Below are 19,252 nucleotides of genomic sequence, written 5' to 3'. Positions count from 1 at the left end.
TCTCATAAGAGTTTTCATGCTTTACATAAATAAAGACAGTTTTACCTCTTACTTGTCATTATGTATATAATTGTCCAGGATTTCACAGTTGTATTTCAACTGGGCTCATAAGCACCCACTTTCTTTCCTTAGCCCCTCTGCAGCTTTCCATGTGTGTTCTTACAGCGTTTGCATTCCTAAAGTCAATGTAGTTCAGAATCATTCACCAGCATCATTCTCTTTCTCTTTCCCTTCCCCCACGTCTCCCCAAACAATCCTAGAATCATGCAACTACACATATAATCTGGGTGTAAATTCTGCACGAGAGAAAATATTTGATCTTTGTCCTTCTGAAAGCTTGTTTTTCTTAACAATATGATGTCTGCTTCCATCCACTTTCCTGCAAATCACATAGTTTCATTGTTCTTTATGGGTAAATAATATACCATTGTGTATACATACACTGTACTTACTTTATACATTGTATCCGATGAAGGGCATTCAGGCTGATTTCATAGCCTGGCTATTTGGATTAGTGTTACAGTAAACATCGGTGTGTAGGTGTGTCTGTTGGACCTGACTTCCACCCCTTTGGCTATATGCCCCCAAACAGTATCTACAGATCTAATCTGTTATTCGTTTTTGAGAAATCTCATATTGCTTTCCATAATGGCTGGACTAATTTACATTCTCACCAACGGTGTGTAAGGATTCCTTTGTTCCAGCATTTTCATCAGCATCTATTGTTTGTTTTCTTGAAACTAGCCATTCTGACTATGGTGAAAACAAATCTCAATACCATTTTGATGGGTATTTTCTTTATGGCTAGGGATATGAACTATTTCTTCAAGTAATTATTGGCCATTTGTACTTTATCTTTTAATTTATGCATTGGTCCAGTTGTTACTTTGATTGTTGGTTCTTTTGTTGGAGTTTAACTTTTTGAGTTCCTTTTATATTCTTGTTATGAATCCCTTCTCAGATAAGTAGCTGGCAAAGACTAAGTAGGCTCTCTCTTTACTGTAATAGCTTTGCTGTGCAGAAGATTTTTTTTAACTTAATACAATCCCATTTTGTTAATCCTTGCTTATTTGATGGGCTCCTGAAGTCATGATAAAGTAGTTATTGCATGCCTTTGTCTTCTAGTGTTTCTCCTATGTTTCCCTTCAGAAATTTCTCAAAGTTTCAGATTTTACATTAAAGTCTTTGGTCCACTTTGAGTTGATTTTAGTACAAGTAGAGAGATAGGAATCTAGTGTCCACTTTTCCCAACAGTTTTTGTTGTCTTTTCCCTAATATATGTTATTTTGGCATTTACTTTTAGAAAGTCATCTTTATGTAATGTGTGAGGTTATTTCTAGGTCTTTTATTCTATTGGTCTATTTGTTGTTGTTGTTGTGGTGGTGGTGGTGGTGGTGGTGTGCTAGTGCCATGCTGTTTTTGTTACTGTAGCTCTGTAGTATAGTTGGAAGTCAGGTATTAAGAGGCCCCACCACCCCAATCAGGACTTCTTGGCTATTTTATGTCTTTTGTACTTTCATATGCATTAGGATTGATTTTTCTACCTCCGTAAGGAATGTCATCAGGATTATGATGGGGATTGCACTGAACACAGATTGCTTCTAGTAGTATAGCCATTTTCATGATGTATTTATTCTGCTGATCCATGACTTCTCCTTGTTAAGTTCTGCAAGGTATTTTGTTATGCCTATGTTCTGAGTTATTACACGTATTCTGTCTTCTTCTACAGTCACAGGATTTGATCTGTGGGGCGCAGTGGTGGCTACAGGCGTGGTCTGCACCTTTTATTGCACACTGGTATGTGGAGAACATTATTTCCCCTTTCGTTCTTACTCCTCTGCTACACTTGACTTCTCCAAGGGTTGTGTGCTGCACACTGGGTATAACTTTTCTGTAAGGAATATCTGGCCTGCGGTAAAACTTGATCTTTGTTAGAACATAGATCATAAGTGAATTTTCCTCCTCTTATCTAAGCCATTGTGTTGGTTCTCATTATCTCCCTCATCACTCGTGCTGTTGCCAAACTGTCAAACCTATAGGAATCAACTGCTTTGTAACAACTATGATGATGCGGTGCTGTTGCTTCGCAGCAATACAAATCTTTGGGAATTTTGATAGCCTAAATATGAATTATTTAATTGTTAGATCTTAGAGAAGATTAAAAAGTATTCAGAGGGAATATTGCTTAAGCCCAGGCCACAGAGAGTGAAAGACCATATAGGAAAAGTTTATTGCAGAATCAGTACAAGAACATATTTTCAGTATTTCAACAACATCTGATCTGACACTCTGGGTAGAGGATGACTGAATAGCAGCCATGGGAATAGGATACTTTTATCATTTGACACATGGGTTTTCTTTGTAACAGTCTTCCCCATACCACTCCACTGTGTGTGTATGTTTGCTTGAATATTGTGCGTGTGTGTCTACATTGAACAGGCCATGCAATTGTATTGTTTTTTCTCCAGCCTGTTTTCTCTGCTGGAAGGCATTTCCATCTTCATGTCTGCTTCTGCATGAGGGCTTGACCTAAATATCCTGTAAAGAGTCTTCCGACCTGATCTGACCTCCTCCCTTGAATGTCTTTGGCCAAGATCCATGATTCCATCATTTTTTGTTTTTGCTTAGCATAATGTAGAAACATGTAGATATGCAATCATGTCTGAAAGTATTAATCCTAATATGCTTTCCCCTCCAAGGGTGGTCTCAAAGCAGTTGTCTGGACAGATGTTTTTCAAGTTGGGATCATGGTAGCCGGATTTGCATCTGTGATTATACAGGCTTCAATGGTTCAAGGTGGTTTCAACAGGATTTTAGATGATGCCTATAACGGTGGGAGACTAAACTTCTGGAAGTAAGTTGCTGTTTACCTCTTAGATCACAGAATACACTTTTTGTTTGCTCTGTATAAACATTAGTCTTACTGAAATAGTAGGTGAGGTTTATTTTAGAAAACAAACAAATCACAATGGACGTGCCGGCCTTACTCTATAGAGGAGTTTCATGCAGGCTAGTCCAGTGATGTTGACTTCTGAGAAGGGCCATAGGACAAAGTAAAAGGATTTTTCTTCTAGGTATTAAAGCCTTATGGAAAGGAAGATGAAACGATAAGGGAAAAGATGGTATTAAGATAAGAAAAAGAAGTCTCTTAAGATAAACACAGTGAGGGAATGAACAGAACCTTTCTTTCCAAATTAACATGCTAAAACAAGGTACCAGGAGGTATTTTAGGCATGGAAGTTGAGCTTTCTTTTGTAATAATATTTTGGACTTATGTACATGCCACCAAACAAATTCAGATTATTACTTTTTACTTCATACACACTGTATTTTAAAGTAACTTCAGCAGCTGAAAACTTTTAATCTGAGATAATTGAGTCACTTCTTGAGCTCAAATTTGAGTTAGGATTATGACAGTTCATTGGCTAGCAGAGGATTACATGCACATAAGATTTGAACTTTGTGTTCACTTCAGTGTCATATCTATTTGTACGATGCATTAAGAAACCCCTCTCTCTTTCCTTCTTATTCTCCCGACCCTCTTTTTCTTTCTTCCTCCTCTGATTGCAGCAAGTTTGTCTTATTTAATAAACTTCCTAAGATTAGGAGAAGGATATTAAGAATAATTTGTTTTGCTCAATCTCATCTAAATATTTCACATCTCTTTACAGACTTAAAAATTAAATTTCATTCAGAAATCATCTGTATATTTTCTTACATAATGTATATATCCTTGTATTTGTCTTGCATCCAAGAAGAATCTAGTAGGATTTTCTTTAGTCTTTGTCAGTGATTCAGGTTTATTCTCATTTCTTTTCATTTAGTTTTAATCCTAACCCTTTGCAAAGACACACATTCTGGACAATTATTATAGGAGGGACCTTCACATGGACCAGCATCTACGGCATCAACCAGTCTCAAGTGCAGAGATACATTTCCTGCAAAAGCAGATTCCAGGGAAAACTGTAAGCCAAACTATGGTACATGAATCATTCACAACTGTAATTTGTTTATGGAAACTCTTCTGGAAGTCAAGTTTAGCTGCTGAAATTTAAATCTTTTTCGATGAAATTTCAAGACACAAATGATGTTCTTGGTTATAAAAAGTACTAAGGAGATCAAAGCGATACTAGGTGTTTTAAATCGGTTATTTGATAATATGTATATGAATTTTTAGGCACGGCAACCTTATTAAATAACCATTTGAAAGACTTATAGGGAATGAAACTAGAAATAGGAGTTGGAGGTATAACTCAATGTAGAATGATTGCTTATCATATGGGAAGCCTTGGGTTTGATCCTGGGTGTGTGTGTGTGTGTGTGTGTGTGTGTGTGTGTGTGTGTAAAACCTATATTTTTCTCTATATTGCTTTTCTTCTGAGGAAATTCAACAGCAAATTAGGAAGATATATTCAAGTCTATGCAAAGTGAAATAATACAATTCCATGAAACAAGGAAGTAAAGACAATGGTATAGACTTTAGAGTGACTTGAATTTCATCATATATCTATCTATCTTAAAAACTTAGTAAAAGTAAAAAAGGGGTGGGTAGGAGGAGTAGGAGAATGATGAAAGGCACAACAGTAATCAAGATGCAGTGTATTCATAAACTGGTTTGTTGAATGGCATCTCCTTTGTACACCTATTTAATGATAATTTAAAAAGAACTTAACTTCATGACAAGACCTGAAGTAATATATTTAGATGATAAATCTTCCAAACCCCACAAATCCCAGCTAGGAGAACATAATCATTTCATGGAAAACCACTGTCTACAACGATTTCAAGATACATGATCACCAGACATCATATGTAGAAGGTTCCATTTTGTATTAGAATATAGAAATAGCATTTTTGTCACCCTTGGGGTTATTCTACCTACCACTTGAGCCACTGCCTTTTCCCTCAAAGAAGCATTTCTGATAATCAAACGATAACATGCATGGATGGAGAATGACTAGAAGTAAGTTCTCTCTCTCGTGCATGCCATGTTTTCCTTCGTCTCTGGAAGGGGGAGCATGGGCTCATTCTGTGCTTTGTTTGCCTTGCTCTAGGTCGCTTTACATCAATCTGCTGGGGCTGTGGGTAATCCTGACCTGCTCCGTGCTGTGCGGACTTGCCCTGTATTCCAGGTATCGGGAATGTGACCCTTGGACATCCAAGAAAATATCTGAAGCAGATCAGGTTTGCTATCATGTCTTTTCTTGTATATGAAAGGTTTTCAGAATAGGCTATATGGGCTGGGGCATGACTTGAGTGGTAGAGTGCCCACAGAGCAAGCAGCAGGATTTGGGCTTTAACAAACCAAAAGCATCTAGTTTGGAAGGAAAAATAGTTTATGTTCTCATAGAGACACAAGTGGATGCAACCTTGACTCTTACATCTATAGAACATTTTAACAGATAGCAAGAGTGAAGAGTGTTCAATGCAAAGTTAAATTCTTAGAATAGTTGGGAAAAAGTTTCCACCCAGGGGCCAGGAGCATAGCCTGGTGGCAAAGTACTCTCCTAGCATGCCCAAAGCCCTGCATTCAATTTCTCGGTACCACATACACAGAAAAAGCCAGAAGTGGTGCTGTCGCTCAAGTGGCAGTGTGCTAACCTTGAGCAAAAAGTATCCAGGACAGTGCCCAGGCCTTGAGTCCAATCCCCGGGATTGGAAAAAAAAAAATTCCAGCCAAGTGTTGTATCTACAACTTACTGGCCTAGAAGTAATAGTGTAAACATAGTTAAAAAAATATCACCCAGGCACAGTGGCTCATGCCTGTAATCCTAGCTATCCGGGTACTAAAGTCCATGAGACTCTTATCTCCAAGGAGTAGGGCTATAGCCTTGAGCTGAAGAGCTCAGGGAAAACACCCAGGCCCAGAGTTCAAGCCCAAAGACCCACAATATAATACATACATACATACATATATATACGCATATACACAATATATATGTATATATGCATATACATATATATATACATATACATACACTAGCTGGGGGCTAGTGGTTCAGGCCTATAATCCTAGCTATTTAGGAGGCTGAGATCTGAGGATCATGGTTTAAAACCAGCCTGGGCAGAAAAATCCATGAGATCCTTATCTCCAATTAAACATTCAAAAAAAAAGCCATGCAATTTATTAAAGTACAGAAGCTTTTTACTTTATTGTCTTAATTGATTATACAAAGTGGTTTTAATTCAGTATACAATTTATGACTATAATGCCTCCTAATTATCATCATCCTTATTCTTCTTTCCCCTCCTTCTCACTTCCTTATCCCCCTGGCTTTTACCTCGTTTCAAAAAAATGGCTAATTTCCTTAGAATAACAGCTTCCTTTACTGAACTTCCGCTGCTTTCCATATTCTATATTAAAGGCTTTACAGAGACTACATAACTTAACTTTTACAGAAACTCATTGGTTAGTATTATTACTCCTCTCTTGCAGATGAAGAAAATGAGGCTCAAAGAAATTAAGTGAGGAAGGACATCTCTGACTTCAAACACTTCATACTTAATTATTATGCTGCTTGTTTCTTTTTTAAGTGTTATCCATAAAGGACTTTAATTTCAGGTATTAAAAATTTTTAGCTGTGTGGCTATCTTCCTTCAGTATTGGAAGGACATGTGATACCTCAGATGTTTAATTGTATCCAATAACAAACTGGACTTGCATGTCAATTTTGGAATTTTGCAGCTCATGCCTTATTTGGTACTGGACATTTTACAAGACTTTCCTGGAGTTCCTGGACTTTTTGTGGCTTGTGCTTACAGTGGAACATTAAGGTATGAACCTATGAGTCTATGACCCTGTTGTTTGGGAATAAAGATTAATTTTGCACATGCACACAAATGGCTCACAGGAAACAAACTAGCCCAGATTTCTTCTTGTTGGTCTGGTGCTTATCTATGTGGCCCAGCATCCAGTCATCACCAGACTCCACTTTTATTTTATTTTTCAGACTCCACTTTTAAGTGGGTCTTTGCTCTCTAGTACACAGCTGTCCACTCCGACAGGTTGTAGTGACAATGACACTTGGTGATGACTTACTGCTTGTCAAGAATGAATGCCTACAGTCTTGGTTTGAAGTATATGTGGTCAAAGGGAAAATTATGATTAAACATCCCATTTACATAGTGGAAACTATACATTGTTGAAAGAATCTTATGTTTTATCATTGAACTTGTTCAAACTTTTCTTCCAGTGTTTTCTCCAGGGAATGTTATTATTAACAATTTTAGTATAAATTAGTGATAGTCCTGGAAATTAATAATGTTGTTATTTATGGTATATGTTACTAAGGACTTACAATAGTCCTTTTTGTGCCCAAAGAAAAAAGTATTTTAGGGGCCGGGAGTTTGGCCTAGTGATAGAGTGTTTGCCTGGCATGCACGTAGACCTGGGTTCAATTCCTTAGTACCACATACATAGAAAAAGCCAGAAGTGGTGCTGAAGCTCAAGTGGTAGAGTTCGAGCCTTGAGAAAGCCCAAGGATAGTGCTCAGGCCCTGAGTTCAAGCCCCAGGACTGGCAAAAAAGGAAAAATATCTTAAGCTTATTGTATAATGATACTCAGCTATACATATTATATATAATATATATAGGATTTTTTTACAGGCACAGAAGATTGACTGGAAATGAGAAGTAACATGAACTTGTTCTTTTTCTTTTGCTCTGAAGCTTATGTATTTTGACATAATCATTCCTGGGTAATAATAGCTTCCAGCAGGAGGATGCTGTCATTGTTTTGTTTTTAAATACAAAACATACAAAACTGATTATGTTTTAAAGCATCAATTTGCTTCCTTCTTCCTTCTTATTGCTAAAAGTGTTAGCAAAGATAAATATTATAAATCACATGGGCAAATACAGTCATAACTGTCAGTATACATATGTGAAAAGGGAACCAGAAAGCTTGAGGCAATGGGTAGGAGAATGGTAGAAGGAATGACATTGACCAGGAATATAAACCGACATGTTGGATTTATATTGCTTCTTAAATATAATAAAAACTGAAAATAAATTTTAAAAATTTTAAGGAAAAAATGAACTAAAAAAAGAGAAAGAGGGGCTGGGAGTTTGGCCTAGTGGTAGAGTGCTTGCCTAGCATGCACGAAGACCCGGGTTCAATTCTTTGGTACCACATACTTAGAAAAAGCCAGAAGTGGTGCTGAGGCTCAAGTGGTAGAGCTCTAGCCTTGAGAAAAATCCAAGGAGAGTGCTCAGGCCCTGAGCTTAAGCCCAGGACTGGAAAAAAAAAAAAGAGAGAGAAAGAAACCAGAAGGTTTTCTTTTCCTTTACAGCACTGTGTCCTCCAGCATTAATGCTTTAGCAGCAGTCACTGTGGAAGATCTAATCAAACCTCACTTCACATCTCTCTCAGAAAGGTCTTTGTCTTGGGTTTCCCAAGGAATGAGTAAGTTTCTTCGTTTTCCTTCACAATTTTATTTTTATTTTCATCTTTCTTTCTTTCTTATTTATTTATTTATTTACTTTGCCAGTCCCAGGCTTGAGCTCAGGGCCTGAGCACTGTCCTTGGACTTTCTCAAGGCTAGAGCTCTACCACTTGAGCCTCAGCACCACTTCTGGCTTTTTTCTATGTATGTGGTACCGAGGAATCAAACCCGGGTCTTCGTGCAGGCTAGGCAAGCACTCTACCACTAGGCCAAACTCCCGGCCCCTCATCTTATTTTATTTTTTTAGCTCAAAGAGACTTTTTTTTCCTGGTTCTGGGGTTGGAACTCAGGGCCTGGGCATTGGGTCTGAGCTTTTGTGCTCAGTCTAGCGCTTTATCATTTAAGCTACAGCTCCACTTCTGGCTTTTTTTGGTGATTATAATAAGAGTCTCACAGACTTTCTTGCCCTGTCTGGCTTTGAACTGTGATCCTCAGATCTCAGCCTCCTGAGTAGCTAGGATTACAGGCGTGAGCCACCAGTTGCTGGCAGCAATACATGCCTACATTTTCATGAAGCAATGACCATATTTCTAATCAAGGTAAGTTAAGATACTTCAGACATTTAAACTTGGCATGGTATTGGTGGTGATTTACACTTACAACTTCAGCATTTGGAGGGGACAGGGCTGGGGCAGGAACATTATGAGTTCAATCCTAGCCTGAGTTACATGAGAGACTGTCTCAAAACATTTTTGAATTATTAGTGAATGACAAATGGTAAATCATTAATCATGCTAATATAATACAAATAACACTTTATCACTTGTCTTGCTTCTTTTGCTGTGTCATCCAGGCTGGCTTTAAACTCAAGTTCTTCCTGTGTTAGCATTCTAAGCATTAGAATTAAAGCTGTATGCCTCCATGCCCGCTGTGCCCTTCATTTCGAAAGGAGTCTCTGAAACCATTGTATTGAGACAAGTGCAGAAGGAACATCATAGCTAAGAATATGGCAGTTGATATAAGTATTTTGAATACAAAAAGCCTTAGTGACCTATCATGGAACCTTTCATGACCTATCAAATGGAAAAGAATCAACCTAAAAAGAGAAAGCACTACATATGGTAGCATATGCTTTTAAGTCTACATTTTTGGAACTTGAGGTCAGGAATCACAAAATTAAAAGATCAAGTAATAATCCTAAAGCACCCCTTCGTATGATTGCTACTTGTTGGGAGAAACGAACATAAAAGTCAGAAGAATTTAATTCTGTTTGCATTCTCTTATTGTCCAGAGCAGAGCTCTTATAAGCTTAAACAAATACCTGAGCTTTTTTTTTATAAACAAATGTTTATGGAAGATTAATAATACAAGAATAGTTCTAAACCTACAATCCTTTGCAGTTAATTGCAGGGATTTTTGTTCTTACATAACCTGCTGTTGTAGCTAATCCTAAGTCACAATATTAGGGTTCTGTTTGTCCTCTTTGCACACGGCTGTCTTGTAAGAAAATACCTCTTTCCTTGTTTTGCTACCATTGATGGATGTAGATGTTTGTTATCGCCATCATCTCATTGTCTTTGACTCAAACGTTCATTGGCTTATTCAGTTGAGAATTCTGACTCTGGGACTTAGCTCATACGGCCTTTCCTCTATTTAGGTGTGCTGTTTGGAGCCCTGTGCATTGGAATGGCTGCTGTGGCTTCACTGATGGGAGCTTTGTTACAGGTAAGCCCCGAGTCCTGAAGGTCTAAGTCATAGTTGTTAAATTCATGGGACCATCCTTCACACACACACACACACACACACACCTACACACACACACACACACACACACACAGCTAAAACAAGGGTAGAAATGACTAAATCATTAAAAAGAAACCATTCAAAAGATCAGGCCAGGTGGTTGCTACTGTAATCCCAGATATTCATAAAGTGAAGATCAGGAAGAATTGTGGTTTGAGGCTAGCTGGGCAAAAAGTCAGTGAGACTCTCTTCTCACAAACAAGCAAGATAGGCTGCACAAAAAGTTGACTTGTGACAAATATCAAGACTTGATTTGAAAAATGCTTAAAGCAAAAAGTTTATTTACATTTTATGGGACAAGTGGAAGAAGAGGGTGATGGGGAGCTGGCTTGAATGAAGAAGTTGGTAAAGCATAGTAGAATACTACGTGGTGGCTATAGGGGGTTTTAGTTTACTTGCTAGTCTGTTGATTTGTGTGTGTGTGTGTGTGTGTGTGTGTGTGTGTGTGTGTGTGTGTGTGTGTGTGTTGCACCTTTATGTGGACATTGCCACCAGATAAAACTTGGCATATTGTTAAGGTTTCTCAGGCTTCAAAGATTGGATGGTGTTGCTGTCAGGGAGAGTCTTTGCAACCAGAATTCTTATACTTTCGTTTACTTTCCTTGCTTCTTTCCAGGCCCACTCTTCATGGCCTGATCCAGGCCTTACTAATGAGGGCAAAGCCGTGTTTACAGTTATATCATAGCTTGCTCCCAAACTGGCTTACCTCCAGTAAGCCTCGAGATTATGCTTGACGGAGACCTGGCTCATCCAGTCACCTTCACAGACAGTGAGACACCAACTTTTCTTGTCCGTGTGGGGCTTGAACTTAGGGTGCTGTCCCCAGACCTCTGTGCTCAAGGCTAGTGCTCTACCATTTGAGCCACTGCCCCAACCTCCAATTTCTGAGTGGTTAATTGGAGACAAGAGTCTTAGGGGAACTTCTCTGGCCACATTGGCTTTGAACTATGATCCTCAGATTTCAGCCTCCTGAGTAGCTAGGATTACAGGCTTGAGCCACCAGCGCCTAGCTAGTATCAAGTTTTGTACCTATTTGAAGATGCCCTCAGGATAACATTCCTATCCGTATTCAGGATGGCTAGACAGAATAACCTACCAGTCCTTATGACAAGAGAAAGACCCTTACCACTGTATTTTTCTACCAGTCTCTTAGCCACCTCTACCACTGGTTCCACAACCTGTGCCTTTTAGAAACACGTATGTCTAGTAACCATTTGGGATGGATGAGACCCAAAATTTGGCTTGATTGGGTCACATGTAAGTTCATGGTTTTTGTATTTTTAGTATTCTCTCCAATATATTGTATCTAAAAAAATCATACTGCTCTGTTTTGAATTCTCTTGGTCCTCCTCTTTCATTCCGTCATGACATTAAGTCTTCCTTGATCATGTCTATCCAACCCCTCTTACTGTTACCACGTGATTGTTTTTCCAAGCCCCAGTAACCCCATTACCTTTTTGTGTTCTTCCATTGTGTGTCCCCACACCGATTCCCTGGAGTAAGGTCACTGACACTCTCTGCCATGACTCATTTCAGCCACCTGCCACCACCAACTTTCCACCTTGATGGGTGTGTCTTCCCTGGCTCCTACCAGTTTGTCTTGTCCTCATAAGTCAAGTCTGATGACTACTTGTGAACCACTCTTCCCTCAACTGGGGTTTATCTGTCATAGACCCTTAAGGAAATCCCTCTCCCTGTCTTCCCTAAGTTGCTCAGCTTTGGACCTGATCTACCCTTCCTGCCACATCTAGTTCCATTCCTACCAGATTGTTCTAAGGCTGCCTAAGACTGCTCCTCACCCTCTCAATTTGTGTGTGATTCAACAGACAGGCTCAGGCAATCTGTTCATTACTGACCCTATAGTATTGAGAGGAGGAGTGTGGTTCTACTGTGAGACTTCTCAGAGCTGTAAGAGTAGTGACCGCCTTAGGCCCACTCAAGTGTCTTACAGAGTTGATGCTATGTGCCAGTACTATGATGTAACTCAACCCTGGGAATTTTTCTAACCCCCAGACCCTGGATTTCCAGGAGACAAGCTCACCTTATCAAATACACCTTTTATACACCTTCAGACAAGCTTTAACCTTGCAAAAATATAGGTAGCGACTTTCCTGATCAGTTGGTCATCTGATCCCCTGGTTCTATTTGTCCTGTGACATTGACACTCACAAGATCTGTTGGAGATAGTGTCTAAGAATGATCTGGACCCAGCAGGAGCTCAAGGGGAGAAGTCATCCTTGAGAAGCTGAGTCACCATCCAACACGCTCAAACACAACAGGGCAGATTTCTGTTGTTTGCATTGACACCATGATGGAGCTGGCTTCCTTCCTGCTGGGCGGGAAGTACTGACCCTGCATTCGGCCTCCTACAATCCTTCTCATCAGGGAGGCAAGAGTACCTTGGTTCAGGGAGAATGGCGAATCTCAGCCTCTACTAGCCACTGCTGGCCTGGGTGTGGATGGGTTCCAGATTATTCTCTGGTGCTTGGATGGAATGAGGAAGATTTCTGTCTTTCTAGACTACTTCTTTTCTCTCCTATGAATAGAGAGAGAAGCCCTTTATTGGTGCTTTTGTTTTGTTTTGTTTTCTGTGTGTGCCTGTGGTTTGTGCCATCCATGTTGACAGGATTCTTTATCTCTAAGACTGGGATACACACATGAAATGAAAAGAGAACTCAAGAGAATTACCAGGTCACTTTTCAGACATCAAGGTAACCAGCCTACCATTTCTTTACCTTTCAGAAAGCACTTATGTTTATTTTACATGTCATGTCCATAACTTTCAATTACTGGCAGGTGACATATAGGAAAAGTATGTCCACTTGATTCTCTCAGAAGTGGGAGTTTATTTTGGCTAATTTTGTTTTATCTGAAGGGTCCTTCCCAGCCAATGGTATTTAAAAACTTGCTTCCTGGAGAACAGTTTGGGGTTCTAAAGGTCCCTCCTGCTTCTGTGGAGGTATTGGGGTGGAGATAGACTGATTTTTAGAATGGCCTCTTCTTTCTGATCTCCATCTTTAACATGTATCTCTCAGCATCAGTTCTGCCACTCTGTCTTCCCAACTGCCCAAGTCTCACTAAACATCACCTTCCAACTTAAATGCTACTCACTCAGGCGAACTTTCTGTGTTACCTGGCTAAGCTGGAGCTCTTTCATAACTGACCAGAGAACTGCACTTCTTTCGATTATCTCAGTTGTCTAACTGTATTGCAGTTTCTATATTTAATGTAAGTTATATATTTTTAAAATTATTTAGGGCCAGGAGTTTAGCCTAGTGGTAGAGTGCTTGCCTGCATGCACAAAAACCCAGGTTCAGTTCCTCAGTACCACATAAATAGAAAAAAGCCAGAAATGGTACTGTGGCTTAAGTGGTAGAGCTCTAGCCTTGAGAAAGCTTGAGAACAGTGCTCAGGCCCTGAGCTCAAGCACAGGACTGGCAAAAAATTAAGTATTTATTATTAAAGGTGATGTACCAGAAGGGTTAGCATTTTATAAATAGTTATATATTTAGTAGTCTGCAATTTCATGAAGGGGAAGATTATGCCATGTATAGAATACATGATTCCTACTGCAGGTACCCACGATAACTTAGATATTTCACCAACAATGGTTTACCCAACAGGAATTTAAAACTTAAAAAATTATTAAAAATATCATTTTAGATAGGTGAGGTGGCTCACGCCTATAATCCTAGCTACTGATGGAGGCTGAGATCTAAGGACTGCAGTTCAAAGCCAGCCCGGGCACTAAAACGTCCGTGAGACTCATCTCCAATTAATCACCAGAAAACTGGAAGTGGCATTGTGGCTCAAAGGGTAGGGTGGTAGCTTTGAGTTGAAGAGCTCAGGGACAATGCTCAGACCCAGAGTTCAAGCCCCATGACCAACAGAAAAGAAAACAAAATCATTTGGTCAATGTTTAAAACTTGGTATTTATTCTAGTTTCATCATAGAGAACCAGGCCAGGATGAGGATCTGGCTGTGTGTTTTATCACTCTCTCAGGTCGCTTAGTAGAACCTGCTCACAGTCTTTTTCTGAGAAGTCCTTTGGGGCTACCAATACACACAGGAGTGCAGTGATTTATCTGAACAAGGCTGCCATGGAATAGCCTTGATTCACACATTCACATATGCATTGCCTGAGTATCATGGCTCTCTCTCTTTGCATTTTGTTGAATCTTTTCTTTGCCAGTAATAAAACTCTATGAATGAAACTAGGTTTTTTTTCCTCAAAGGAAAATGAATATTTTAAATTTTCATCCTATGAAATTCCTTTTGAGATGCATTCCTTTGGATTTGGGCTTGCTAACTGCCGGCTCTGTGTTATCTTTATAGGCAGCACTCAGCATATTTGGCATGATTGGCGGACCACTTCTGGGCCTGTTTTCTTTGGGCATTCTAGTTCCCTTTGCCAACTCACTTGTAAGTATAAAGGATGAAGGTTCTTTTTAAAGTGTATTTTCTCAAATATAGTAACATCTCTGTCTCTTACCTCCATTATAAAGTTGATATCTGTCACTAGTTTCTCTTCTTCATGACTGTGCCCTGAAGACTTGCATGTAGGAAGCTAAATGGAAAAAAATTGCCAGAACCACCTGGTCCAACTTTAAATATTCACAATGAACAGGATTTAAAACAGCAAGGGCTTAAATACGATCTATAGACTCAAGTTTAAATGCTTTAAGAACAAGGAAGCTGAAGACACCTGTGAAGCCATATGTCAGCAAACAGAAGCAAATCAGAGGTTTGCTAACCCTAACCAGAAGCATACTACTTCTCACATTAAAGCTATTCTATTAAATAATGGTTCTATCCCCAGAGGCTTAGGTGTCACTGGAAATACATCCAGAAAGAGGTGATAACTCTGCTCTTCTATACAGACAAACCTTTGTTCAAAAATACTAACAAAAGGAATTGAAAGCCGAGTACAGAGGCCACTCCTGTAATCCTAGCTACTCACAAAGCTGAGATCTGAGGATTGTGATTCAAAGCCAGCCTGGGCACTAAAGAACATGAGACTTACCTCCAGGTAACCACTAGAAAACCAGAAGTGGCATTGTGGCTCAAGGGTAGGGTGATAGTCTTGAGCTGAAGAGCTCAGGGACAACGCCCAGGGCAGGAGTTCAAACCCCATGACTGACCAAAGTAAAAAAAAAAAGGAAATCACTACTACCACTAAAGGATAAAGTGTTTGGGAAAACTGATGTGTGTATTTAGACGTGTATAGCTGAGCCATAGAATAATGACTTGTTTCATTTTCCTTATAAGGCATTAGAAATTGCTAAGGCAGGTTGAAATGAAGACTGATTAGTGGGAGAGGGGAGTCAGGAGGAAATAAACAGAGAAATGAGGGAAGAAGTGACAATGTTCAAAAAAGAATATACTCATTACCTGACATACGTAACTGTAACCCCTCTGTACATCACTTTACAATAATTTTTAGAAAGAAAATGAAGAAGAAAAAAAACTATGATTAATAATTCTCAGTGAGTTGCAATAAAACCCTCTTTTTACAGCTAATATCACTAAAAATACTTTTTTTCTTCTTTTGGTGCCAGTCCTGGGGCTTGAACTCAGGGCCTGACTTGAGTAACACTTCCACTTCTGGCTTATTTTGAGCAGTTAATTGGAGATAAGATTCTTACAGACTTTTCAACCTGGTCTGGATTTGAACAGTGATCCTCAGATCCTGAGTTGCAAGGATTATAAGCAAGGGTCACCAACTCCTCACTTAAAATCTGAAAAGAAAAACACATATTCTCAACCAAGTGTCACAGGAAGCTAGTTTAGCAGAAGTTAAAGGAGATGTTCATATCTTTCTCAGATTGTTGAATGTCTGTGGGAAAAAAAGATCAACTAGATATGGTGGTTCATGCCTGTAATCCTACTACTCAGAAGGCTGAGATCTGAGAATTGTAGTTCAAATCCAGTCCAGGTAGGAAAATCCCCGAGACTTTTATCTCCAATTAACCACAACAAAGTAGGAAGTAGAGTTGTGGTTCGAGTGATAGAGTGCTAGTCTTGAGCACAAAGTCTCAGGAACAGTACCCAGGCCTTGAGTTCAAGCCCCATGACCGGAGGGGTTGCTGGGTGTGGGAGCCAGCACTGACAGAAGTCACTTTCTCATCCTCCCATCCACACAGCATTCTTTTTTTTTTTTTCCGTACTGTGTGTTATTTCAACTTTCCACTCATCTCAACCACTCTTTCCTTTCCTTTCTTTGTAGCCCTGTGGCTCAGGTTGCCATGACAGCATTGCTTCTAAATCTCAGCTTCCCAGCTTGAGGTTTGAAGTTTGCTTTTCCTCCAATATTTAGAGCTAGGACTTTACTCACTCAAGAGCTGACAAAAATACGTGGATCTCCAATGAAAAGTGAATACTGGGTCTTCTAAATGACGAGTTGTCAAACATCTTCTGAGGAAACTCCAGTCAAGTTCCCCTCTCTCCATCTCTATTCTTCTCTCTAGATAATGGAGACATTCTTCTAGAATGTCATAACATTTGACCAGCCACACAACAATGTGGTTGCTTGTGTGCACAACTGCAGTCATTTGTAAAACCTGTTTGCTAGTTTTGCCCCCCCCCCATTATCCTTCAGCTCAATCAGAATCACAAGTGTTGTTAAATATATGGAAAAAGCATGCCATTTGTTCAACAAAGGGAACAAACAATTGGCCTGCAGTCAACTATAGCTGGTGTAGGTTTTGGGGTATGAAGAGATAAGGAAGTCAGAACAGAAATGGAATCCTGTAATACACACAGAGAAAAGTGTGCAGGAATTAATGATTTGTTATTTCAGGCTAGGAAATAAGGAACGGAGTTACAGAGTCTCCAGGGCTGAAAGATCAGGAGGCTTAGCTGACCTTGACAAGAGACAGAGATCCTAGGAAAGAGCTTTTGGAAGGAGCTGGAAAACTTGAGTTAAATCATGTTGAATTTATTTTCCCCCTTTCCCTTTCCCCACTTCCTTTCCTTCCCTCTTTCTCTTCCTTCTTCCATCCTTCTCCCTTCTTCTGTCCCCTCATTCCTTCCTTTTCTTCCTTTCTTCTTGCTCCTCATGCATCTCCCTCATCTTTTTCCTCTTCCCTTCCCCTCCTTTATTCCTTTTCTGTCCCAATTTTTCTCATTTATTCATGCTCTTTCACAATCTTTCTATATAATCCAGGTTGACCTAGATAGAACTCCCAGTCTTCTTGCTTAAGCTTTCCTAGGCTTGCTGCACTATCACGGCCAGTTGAACTTTATACTTGAATGCTAAATTCTATCTCAAAGCAGCAAAGTTATTATTTTTCTTTTAAAAACACTCTTGTTTTGCAGGGAGCCTTGATTGGTCTGTTGGCTGGATTTACCATGTCTTTGTGGGTTGGAATTGGAGCTCAACTTTATCCACCACTTCCTGAGAGAACTTTGCCATTATCCCTTGAAACCTATGGGTGTAACAAAACCTACAATGGGACAGATTTGATGACAACCACAGAAATGCCATTTTATACTAGTGCTTTTGAAATACATAACATTGAAAGGTATGAGTTTCATAACATACCTTTAAAATGATAGGACAAATAGAAAACTCCACTTTCCTTTTGTCTTTCCCTTAACATGGTGGCTTTTTCCCTAATTCTAAAATGGGAAGAGTCCATGTGGTTGTGAATTTCTAGGTATATTGAATCCAGTAGTAGCACATGAGGCCATAGTTGCTTTCTTTTTTATTATTACCAAGTAGCATAGTTTCTTAATATCTATACAAATTTCTGCCTTACAAATTTAAAGTATTAATGTGAAATTCTATTATAGATGAATTTTGCCAAACGTTATCTTTAGCTGAATGAATTATCATCACTGTCTTTGAAAACTTTTATGATGAGATGCTTAATTATAAAGCAATATTTCTGATAAATGCTTTGAAATAGATCTTCTACTATTTAAAAGCTACAGGGCCTGGGAGTGTGGCTTACTAGTAGAATGCCTGCCTAGCATTCATGAAGCCCTGGGTTCAAGTCCTCAGTATCACATACACAGAGAAAGCTGAAAGTGGTGCTATAGCTCAAGTGGTAGAGTGCCTTGAGAAAGCCCAAGAACAGCGCTCAGGCCCTGAGTTCACACCCCAGGACTGGTTTTAAAAAAAGCAAATTAAGAGCTACAATTGTCTAACCATAGATCATTTCTATTTATTAAATTCTAAAGGCTTCAAGACTTTGGAGCTCCAGAAATTAGTTACTGAAATCCCACTGGAAGTTTCAGTTATGCAGTGTATTTTTGGACCTCAGAATACTGGGATGGTCTAATTTAATGAAACGATTAAAACCTGTTTGTAGAAGAGTGTTTTTACCATATAGTAGTAGTGAAAACAAGCATTCCTTTAGTGACTATTCCAGTATCCAAGCTGCAAACCTCAAATCCCATGGACATATTCAAGGAAGGCAGAAATAATGCCATTGCCTCCCAAGTGGACACACTTCTGAGAGAAGGAACACAATTATGAATAAAACCATCTTCAGCAAAGCCAATCTATCAGCTGGCAGGGATTAAGCTATGAGAACACTTGCCAATGTAGTAAGCCCTTTGCAGGCAGGGACAAAAGGTACCTGAAATGAGCAGGAAGTCTGTTTCAGATGCTAGGTGAGGTGTTATGGAGAGATGGACTAGGAGATTTGGGAAGTGGCTGGGACAAGCATGAAGGCACTAATGGAAGGGGCCAGGAAAGTCACTGGACATTCAGAAACAGATGTAGAGAAAAGGAAGTGGAATGCTAAGAGGGAGGAAATTCAGGGTATCTGTACGTGTTAATGATTTTCTGGTTACTGGTTTCATTTGTCCCAATTCTATAAATCCCTGCCTTAAGAGCATAAAGAAAATGGACGCTTGGGTTTCTAAAACAAATATATTAGCTGAGATTTGTAATCACTTTCCTATTGTTAGCTTATTTATAAAAACTTCAGCCAATAGGGGCTGAGGGTAGAGCCCTGTGGTAGAATGCTTATTTAGCATGTGCAAGGTCTGTGGTTAGATTCCTAGTATCACAAACCAAACCAAATAACTCAGCTAATAAACAATAATTTTTGAAC

At 39.3% G+C, this 19,252-nt stretch overlaps 1 protein-coding gene across 2 annotated transcripts in view; it reads left to right on the top strand.

The window, feature by feature from the left end:
- The window catches only part of Slc5a8 (solute carrier family 5 member 8), a 33,451-nt gene that overhangs the window by 11,062 nt on the left and 3,137 nt on the right, over window positions 1–19,252 (top strand). For both annotated transcript variants that reach the window (XM_090328494.1, XM_090328493.1), the window contains 9 exons: window positions 1,730–1,797; window positions 2,700–2,854; window positions 3,825–3,965; window positions 5,055–5,184; window positions 6,686–6,774; window positions 8,292–8,404; window positions 10,042–10,109; window positions 14,523–14,609; window positions 17,505–17,710. In XM_090328494.1, coding sequence (XP_090184620.1) covers window positions 1,730–1,797; window positions 2,700–2,854; window positions 3,825–3,965; window positions 5,055–5,184; window positions 6,686–6,774; window positions 8,292–8,404; window positions 10,042–10,109; window positions 14,523–14,609; window positions 17,505–17,710 — 1,057 coding nt within the window. The remainder of the gene's footprint in view (window positions 1–1,729; window positions 1,798–2,699; window positions 2,855–3,824; window positions 3,966–5,054; window positions 5,185–6,685; window positions 6,775–8,291; window positions 8,405–10,041; window positions 10,110–14,522; window positions 14,610–17,504; window positions 17,711–19,252) is intronic.

This window comes from Megascapheus bottae, chromosome 2 (genome assembly GCF_031878675.1).
Source record: "Megascapheus bottae isolate mThoBot1 chromosome 2, mThoBot2.hap1, whole genome shotgun sequence".
Classification (NCBI taxonomy): Eukaryota; Metazoa; Chordata; class Mammalia; order Rodentia; family Geomyidae; genus Megascapheus; species Megascapheus bottae.
Note: the sequence above shows the minus strand (reverse complement) of the source record. Positions and strands in the feature narration are given on the sequence as shown.